This window comes from Cucurbita maxima, unplaced genomic scaffold, assembly GCF_002738345.1.
Source record: "Cucurbita maxima cultivar Rimu unplaced genomic scaffold, Cmax_1.0 Cma_Scf00007, whole genome shotgun sequence".
NCBI lineage: Eukaryota > Viridiplantae > Streptophyta > Magnoliopsida > Cucurbitales > Cucurbitaceae > Cucurbita > Cucurbita maxima.
Window position 1 is genome coordinate 1,905,351 of NW_019272023.1, and position 9,574 is coordinate 1,914,924.

Here is a 9,574-nt window from a genome sequence, read left to right on the forward strand (position 1 = left end):
AAAAGGTTCCTCTCGTCTCATTTATCACTTAATCCAAATATAATCATTAGACATTTGATTGTATCAATTTAAAATTTAATCTAAAGAATAGGGTTAAATATAATTAATTTTGAAAATTATAATATATTTTATAATTTAGTAATCTCAATGGTCCACGTCATTAATTAAAGTTATTAATGATATGGATCATTGATCTGTCATCATTACATTATATGCTTATTTATAGCAAAAGGCAGCAATAATTTCACACATTAATAACACCCCATATATACATTTGTAGTATACTTTAAAAAATATTTATTTTATTTTATTTTATTTTATTTGAGTACATTTATGATTTATTATTTAAAAAAATTAGAATTAAATCAGAATTATTTAAATTGATTAGAAATCATAACCGAGATTCCCGGGAGGGAAAATATGGAATTATTCGATAATTTTGGGGTTTATTTTAGTTTTAGATTTCAATTTTTTTAAATATAAAATATTTATTATCCAAAAATATAAAGAAACGACACGTGTCCTTCCGTGTACGAGCAGGATCACTTTACAAACATGACTCAACGGGGTAACGGATTTGAGAGAGTGGCAATAGAGTAATTAAACGCCAGATTATGGGGACAGTTATAAATAATATTAATTTAAGCATTTTGGGAAAATAATTTAGAAAATTTTAATTGGATTTAGATTTGGTGAATTTGACGAGTTTCCTCTTTCAAATCCGTTTGAAACAATCGTCTTCCTCCCAATTGATCGACTCGAGGACTGTGATTTTCAATCACGGATTTCACTTTTCTCTCTAAAACTCACTCTACTGTTTCTCTCTCTAAAACCCTTATTCGTCGGAGTTGCAGAAAAACTGGGTGGTTCTGTTTCTTCGATCTGCCGCCATGGCTGAAGTGACCAAGTACCAGCTCATCAATGGCGGAAATCTGGTATCAGACGTGAAGAGTCTCTTCTCCATTCTCAAAACCAGGAGAACTATGGCTTTTGCTTATGGATTTATGTTTGCCTTCGTTGTTTTCACGGCCTTTTTGGCTTTTAACTCTTCTTCTACTTCTTCCTATTTCCCTTCCTTCTCTAATATTTTCAGTGGGAGGAACTTTGTGGGGTCTAATTCCTCTAATGGAGGTTCTGGATTCCTTTCTTACCTTTTTCCTAACGGTTCAGTCCAGCAGAGTAATCCGGCGATCCCTCCTATGGCGCCGGAGGGTGATTTGCCTAGATCTAGTAATGTGACGGCTCCGCCTCGGCCGTCGACCGTTGAGAAAGAGCCGCCGCGTGTGAAGAACCGTACGGAAGAATCGGTACTGGTAAACAGTCCACCGCCTGGGAATCAGACTCTGGATTCTGCAGTTTCGCCTCCGCCTCGAACTCAACAGCCGAGGGGAACAGTGAAGAATGACACTCAATCTACACCGGTGCCTGATGTTACGAACTCGAATCGAACTGAATCGCCAAAAGCCCCTCCGGTGGTGGATGATCAGGTTAATGGTTCGGTGCTGAAATCGAATCCATTGAAGAACGGAAGTTCTAGTGCGGTGGAGAAGAATGTACCAACGAATTCTGATTCAGATTCTGGAGAATCGGTGAACCAGAATGATTGGTTTGAGTCTTCGAAGAATTGTGATTTTTTCGATGGAGAATGGGTGCCAGATGATTCTTATCCACTTTATAAACCTGGTTCTTGTTTGCTGATTGATGAACAATTCAATTGCTATTTGAATGGCAGGCCTGACAAGAATTATCAGAAACTTAGATGGAAGCCCAAGAAGTGCGATCTCCCAAGGTATGATCATAAATTTTTTCAAGTTCTTTTGATGAATTTGAAGCAATCAACAGGATTATAGGCTCTTGGGTTTGATCTTCTAGCCATTCCTTCATTGTTTATGTTCATTTGAAATTGCTGGATCTAGTTTAACCAATCAGAATTGTGTCAAAAGATTGTTTGCAGCTCTATGTTTAGTGGCCAAGCATCTTAATGAACTCTAAATGATCTGTTCCCTATTATGTAATGTAGATTAAACTTTCGATTCCACTTGTTCTTAACACATCATTAACTTTTTAATTATGCAATAATGTGATGTAGGTTGGATGGAGGTAGAATGTTGGATATGTTGAAAGGGAAGAGATTAGTTTTCGTGGGCGATTCGCTGAATCGAAACATGTGGGAATCGCTTGTTTGTATATTAAGAAACTCTGTTAAAGATCAAACTAAGGTGTTTGAAGCTAATGGGAGACAGGTTTTCAGAGGGGAAGCAGCCTACTCTTTCATATTTAAGGTTGGTTTTGTGTTCTACTTGTTCTTCCAAGCACTTGTTTTTGGTGAGTACTCATTCATTTGATGGGTTTGTTTCTTTGTCTTTGGCTCGATAGGATTATAACTTCACTGTAGAGTTCTTTGTGTCTCCCTTCTTAGTCCGAGAATGGGAGACACCGGACAAGAACGGTAAAAAGAAGGAAACGTTACGTCTCGATTTGGTCGGGAAGTCGTCCGATCAGTACAAAGAAGCTGATATAATTGTCTTCAACACTGGTCACTGGTGGACTCATGACAAAACTGCAAAAGGGTAAGTGCCAATTGTGTTATTCAAATGAAATCCGTTCGAGTTTTGACGAGTTGAGCTATGTCGAATGAATGCAGGAAGGATTATTACCAAGAAGGCAGCCATGTTTATGAAGATTTAAATGTTCTGGAGGCATTTCGAAAGGCTATGACGACGTGGGCGAGATGGGTTGATAAGAACATAAATCCAATGAAGTCCATTGTGTTCTTCAGGGGCTACTCAGCAACCCATTTCAGGTAAAACAACAAACAAATAGAAACAAACAAACATGAGACCATTGCTGAATGATGAATCATTTATGCTCAACAGCGGAGGCCAGTGGAACTCCGGTGGACAATGCAACAGTGCGATTGAGCCGATCAAGAACGAGACATATCTGCGACGGTATCCGAAGAAGATGGTCGTTCTGGAGAAGGTATTGAGAGGGATGAAAACTCATGTCACATATCTAAACATTACGAAGATGACGGATTTCAGGAAGGACGGGCACCCATCGATCTACCGGAAGCAAAAGCTAACGGAAGAAGAGAGGAGATCGCCATTGAGATTCCAGGACTGCAGCCATTGGTGTCTTCCTGGTGTTCCTGATACATGGAATGAGATTCTATATGCAGACCTGTTATTGAAACAGCAAAGAACATAAAGAGGCACAAAGAAAAGAACGCGAGTACATATGTTTATTGGGTTAAGTTCATATCATATCAAAGATTTAAAAGATTAGTGTTTCTTTTTTTTCTGATTTTTTTTTTTGGAATCATATAGAAAAGGATCAAACAACAAAGAGTTGATATGAATTCTTTTGGTTCTACAATAATCAATGAGAGTAGGATGATATAGAAACGAAGTTTGTGTTCTTGGGGATCAGCTGAAATCTTCTTCTATGGTTATTGGTGGCTACCAATTGTAAATTTTTAAATTATGTATGAATATGTTCTTTACTATAGATCTTAGAGACTTTTATTTCAACTTTTGTATGATTCCACGTGCTTTTTGTGTGATTCCACGTGGAGAGCAGAACGAAACATTTCTTATAAGAGTATGGAAATCTCTTTCTATCAAATGTGTTTTAAAACCGTGAGACGATACATAACGGGCTAAAGCGGACAATATTTGTTAGTGGTGGGTTTGGACGGTTACAAATGGTATTAACAAGGAGAGTGTGGAGTGTATTGTGAGATCTTACTGTGGTTGGAGAGGGGAATTGGATTGTAAGATCTTACTGTGATTAGAGAAGGGAACGAAGTATTCCTTATAATAGTGTGTAAACTTCTCGATGTATATACATGTTTAGAAATGAAATTTAGAATAAATAATAAAGTAGATCTAAGGGAGTAATAAATAAATGTTTAGTGACGAAATTTAGATTAAAGTATAATTTATGCCCTGAAAAGATATTTAAAACATTTGACTCTCTTAGTCTTATTCTAATTTTAATGACTTAGAACTATATATATATATATATATAATTAATTAATTACCTTTTTGCTCTTTTCTCACATGGGGTTAAGCCTTATTTTAAGACAAAATTAAAAAAAAAAAATCCATAATTTCTTCATCTTATTTTAAAGATAATAATTCTTTTTATCTTTGGAGATTAAAACCCATAAAATGGATAAAATAATCATAAAACTCTTTATTTTTAACTTTTTTTAATTAAAAAATTAAAAAATTATTAATTTAAAAGATATTAATCACTCAATAAAAGATTTGGACCAATCATAATCAATTACAGCATTATTATTATTATTGTTGTAGTCTGGACGCGGCTGTCGGCGTCCGCTTTATTTTTGGACACCACATTTCCAGGCCTCACACTCCCACATGTCTTTGTTATTTTTGTCGGCCAATGCCCCTTTAATTATTCCACCACATATTTTATTTATTTATTCCAATTCACCTTTTTTCCCTTTTTTTTTTTTTTTTTTTTTTAATAATTAATATTTGCCTTACCATTCCAATAAATATAGATATTTCTTTCATTAAGTAAATAGGGTCGGAGATAAAGATTATATTTTTCATCCTTACTTACGAACCCGCCCAAAAAGTTTCCCTTCCCTCGGCTCGGAGGAGGATCAACCTGAAAGAGGTTGTCAGGTCCTCTTGTGCCACCTTTTCGAGACCGCCTTTCGTCGTGGTTTACTTAATCTGAGGCTCGATAAGTGTAGACTCTGATGTGATTGGATTTGCTGTTATCTCTGACATCAGAGGAGTAAGGCACCAATCCTACCCCATTCAATTTTTATACTAATCTACTCTTACACGAAAATCGTGAAGAGAACTATCTCTGAACTTGAATTCGAAATATGATCTAGTTTAGGAGAGGAGAGAGGGAGAGACCCTAAATACATGAAATTACATAAATGCCCTTATAGGTATTTGGATAATTGTCTAATAATATGAGGGCGGTTGGAATTAATGAAAGATGGGATACTTGGATTAAGGATTGGGCCTATGGAATAAAAGTAGTATTGAAATTGGGCCTTCGATTAAATTTATGGGCTTGTCAGCAACTACGGCCCATTCAATACAATGTCGGAGTATTTTCAATTTTCTCTAGAATAAATAATTTTTAATTTTACTCAAAACATTAATTGACACAAGAGAAGTAACCCAAGTGTCGAATGTGAGGTCTTTTCATCTTTTCGACCGACGGAATGGTCGATTTAAGTTCTTAGATCATGTCCCAATTTTAGAACGAATGTACGTAAACATGAAATTCTATCCTAAAACTAGTTGACAACGAGAGGAATAATTCGTATATTTTTACAAAGAATGTGAGGTTTCTTCATTTTTCTAATGCGGGGTTCTCGAGATCGAAGGCTCCCGTCCCATATAAAGAAAAAAGATAACTTTTTTTTAAAAAGAATTAAAAAGAAAATACTCTAGTGGAAAGTCAAAGGAAGGTCAAACTCTTGGATCATGAAGCTTCTAGGTTGGCTACTATTACAAAGAAAATGGAACAATGGTTGACTTTTTTCCCTAATGGATTGAACCAAATTGAGACCTTTTTATAAAGTGCTAAGGACATGAGTTGACATGATTATGATTGTAATATATGGGTTGAGAACTCAAACTCAAATCAAAATTGGCTACTAAAAAAAGTTATCTTTATCCACTAAATGTTCGGATACTAATCTCGAAAAAAATGTTAGTAAACGATCCGTTCTATTTGAATTACGTGTCAAACGTCTATCAATTCAACTTATTATTAGAGACTCATTTTTTCCATCCTAAATAAATGTTAATCATGTCAGAATTTTGACTTTCAAATTGTGGATTAGTGATATATATTTGATATATGATATTATGAGATTTATAATGAAAGCTTCTCAATTATAATATGTAATCCAATTTTGATTTCGTTTAATAATTTTCAAATTGAAATGATGGTAGGAAAAAAAAGTCAACTTTAAAAGTCAACTATCGATCATAAAAGTCACACCAGATTTGACCAATGTCACTAGAAACTCTTTATTTTTATCTCTAAAATATATCGTTCATTTATCTTAATCTTAATTACAATTTAATTCCTTAAAATAAAATATCACACCGTTAAACTCATCTATCGCATCTAAGATTATTGCTTCATCTTAAAGTTTTTGTCTCCCAATGATTTAAATCATGAGCTCGTGATCATACTCGTTGCAGGCCATCAATAGAAGAGCCTCGAGATTGGCTTTGATATTCATTTTTAGGGTTTTATTATGTCCATTGGCAGCCATGGTTGTAGCCTCTTGCTTGCCTTTCAAGATCTCCTTGCTTCTCAATCAATTCTCAATTATGATTATTATCACAAATTTCAAGATCTTGCTACATGATTAACGTTGTCAAAGTCAGAAAAATGTAAGTTTATCCGTTCCACCTATTCGATTAAAATTATTTTAATCCAATTTAAACATAGTTCAACCGACTAATTAGATTAGAGAGTAAAAGAAATAAAGATTTTGTTTGTTTTTCATATTGGTTTGGAATAAAAAATAACAATACATCATAAAATATAATCTCTCCCAAAGCTCAATACTTTGTATATCCCAAAAAAGAACCTGCAACCATGCATGCAAGAACAAGAACTGATGAAGAACAGGGAGAGATCCATATTTAAAAGCTGGAGACGGCAAAAACAGATCCAAAACAAATTAAAATATGTACAAAAATCCAACTTTTTGTAATTAATATTTGGGTTTATGAGGCAGCTTGATGCAAATGAGGAAATGGCAAGATCCTCGCCTTGTTTGCAAGGCATAGAGCCGCTGGGTTGGGGGCAGTGGCGGTGGTGGCGACGGTGGCGGTGGTTTTGGTAGCAACAGAGGCAGCAGGAGTGGTGGTGGCGACGCGCTCGCACGACGGACACATGGTGAGGGTGGTGGCCGGAAGCTGCATGTAAAAGGGCTGAGATGTTTTTAAAGCTCTTAATTCTTGAAGCTCCTTTTGTAATCTTCTGTTCTCTTCTGTCAATGTCTCACAACATCTCCTTAAATACTCACAATCTACTTCTGTCTGCTTCAACTTTGTCCTACAACATCAAATAAAAACATCAAATTTTTGGTGTTTTTAATGAATTTCCAACAGCATTAACCCAATTGTCATATTATCCACTTTCACCATAATTTCTAGTATTATTAATAGAAATGTATTTATTACTCATAAATACATATATTTGCCTTTTCTAAAAGATTTATAAATCTACGATCATTCCCTAAATTAGCAAGCGTGAACTTCTTCCCAACAATCTTCGACACCCAGAACCCGAAAACAAAAATTTATAACGTACCTAGCTCTTCTATTTTGGAACCAAACTTCCACTTGTCTTGGTCGGAGGTTGAGCTGCTTGGCTAGTGCTAGCTTCTGCTTCTACAAATTGTAAAGGGAAGCATTAGGGTCTCATAATTTACAAAAAGGGTTTTAAAATTAAAGGGTTTTGCTTACTGGATTGAGAGTGCTATGTTCTTTGAAGCTTTCTTCAAGAAAAGCCGATTGATCTTTAGAAAGTCGAAGCTTTTTTCTTGCAGACCCATTTTCTTCATCGTCACTGATTCTTGAGGAAGCTCTGACCCCAAAATCCATCTGGAAAGACGAAACCGTACTGTTCGGAGATGACAACGCCGCCGTCACCGTCGCCCTGTCTTCTGTCTCCTCCGCAGCCGCCACCGCAGGGCGCCGGTTTACATCCAGCGCTACCCTTTCTTCTCCTTCTGGGATTACTGCAACAAGAATAAAAATAACATAAAGATCATTTTTTGATGATAAAGTTTCGATTTTTAAAGGAAACCCATGAAGGGGAGTATGTTTACAGTGATCGGAAAGCCATGGAAATCGGAGATGAGAAGAACGAGGAACAGGAGCTGAAGGAAGAAGATCCAGCTGAACCGGCGGATCCGAACCGGAAAGAACCATTTTCCGATCATGATTATCATCATCTTCTTCATCGTCGTCGTCATGAACAGAACCAGAAGGCGAACCGGAAGCGGAAGCGGAAGCAGAATCATGAGCCAAACCAACACAAAACCCTAAAGCCATTAGAGAGGAAGAAGAAGAGGAGGAGAGCTTAGAAACTCCATTAGAGAGAAACCCAAATGGCTTATTGGAAATGGGCGCATCGCCGAGGCTCAAAGCCAACTCCATTGCCAAACAAGAAGGAAAGAAAGGCAGAGTTAAAAGGAAAGAAGAAGGGGAAGAGGGTTTTTAAATGCGAGATCAAAAAAAAAGGACATCTTTTTTTTTTAATTTTTTTTTTTTTTTTTGAGATGGAAGAGTGAGATTGACCGACAAAAGAAGATTGAGAAGTGCACGTGAAAATATTAAATTATACAGCGGTTCATACACGAGACTTGAGAGAGAGAGATTAAAAATTAAAAAAAAAAAAAAAAGTATTGGGACATTTACATATCTCAAGTGGGGTATTAATCAGAGCTGACAACGTTGAATGTTTATGTTCTGTTCACAGACACTTACAAATGGCTTAATAATAATTTCACCAAACATTTCTTATAAATGTGTGAAAATCTCTCCCAAGTAGACACGTTTTAAGACATTGAAAGTAGTCTTAAACTCGTTTTAAAAACTGAGAGAAAGTTTTTTGAGCATGAATTGTTACAATATCTGCTCACGGTGGATACGAGTCCTTATAAAAAGAACATGCACATTATTTATGTATATGAAGTAATCACGTGGTATTCAGTTCATTTATTTGTAAGGGTGGTTAGACAAGTAAAATTATATATTTAATTTTTTTTAGAAAATAAAAAACCTAATATTTATATAATTTATTAAATTGATTTGTGAAATATAAAATTTAAAAAAAGTTTTATTTCCTCTTGTGGTCCAAGAAAATAATTTTCCAAAATAAATTATTTATAGTTAGCTTGGCTTGGTTCCCAAACAAATAAATACAAATATATTCTATGTCAAGAAATTAATGCGAGAGGATAAAAACATCCAAAACATTAACAACATTATTATTTCATCATTTATTTGAGCCCATTATTCAATTTATTGAATTTAAAATTTCAAACCTAAAATCCATCCAATAATTATAATAATAATAATAAAATAAAATATATTTAAGTGATTATTAAAAATCATGAGAATGTATTTATGAGAGGACAGGCACAAGGCTTGACAGAAACATAAACCATCTTTGACTTTGGGACTTTCTTCAATATAAATGATTAAGTAATTAATATTTAATATTTTCGTAATTGAAATTTATTACTTTTTAATCAATTTATTAATTACTAGCTGTTAATATTATGGTTTTTCTCACCAACCCAGCCACCCAAAATCATTACATAAATATTTATTTTATTATTTTAATTTTTATTATCAAACTCATTAATTGCTCCCTTACCAAACCCATCACAAATTCCATCCTCTTTTAATTTTAATTAATTATTAAATATTTTTTATTAGACTTTCTAAAAAAAATTAATCAATTATTCACGTAAATAATAAAAACACCTATTTAATAATTTTAAGTTTAGAATTCTTTTATTTCATATAGTTATATT

The 9,574-nt window shown here is 34.5% G+C and overlaps 2 protein-coding genes across 2 annotated transcripts; one reads left to right on the forward strand and one right to left on the reverse strand.

Annotated features, from left to right (window-relative positions):
- The first annotated feature begins 688 nt into the window (after window positions 1-688).
- LOC111481604 (protein trichome birefringence) lies at window positions 689-3,475 on the forward strand. Its single transcript, XM_023127128.1, has 5 exons — window positions 689-1,789; window positions 2,090-2,282; window positions 2,377-2,570; window positions 2,645-2,803; window positions 2,877-3,475. The coding sequence occupies exons 1-5, from the start codon at window positions 891-893 to the stop codon at window positions 3,208-3,210; spliced, it is 1,779 nt and encodes a 592-aa protein (XP_022982896.1). The 5' UTR covers window positions 689-890; the 3' UTR covers window positions 3,211-3,475.
- A 3,267-nt stretch (window positions 3,476-6,742) lies between these two features.
- On the reverse strand, window positions 6,743-8,214 carry LOC111481689 (homeobox-leucine zipper protein HOX11-like). Its single transcript, XM_023127251.1, has 4 exons — window positions 7,859-8,214; window positions 7,494-7,768; window positions 7,339-7,418; window positions 6,743-7,080 (listed from the first exon to the last, which is right to left on the reverse strand). The coding sequence occupies exons 1-4, from the start codon at window positions 8,187-8,189 to the stop codon at window positions 6,750-6,752; spliced, it is 1,017 nt and encodes a 338-aa protein (XP_022983019.1). The 5' UTR covers window positions 8,190-8,214; the 3' UTR covers window positions 6,743-6,749.
- Between the last annotated feature and the right edge of the window lie 1,360 nt (window positions 8,215-9,574).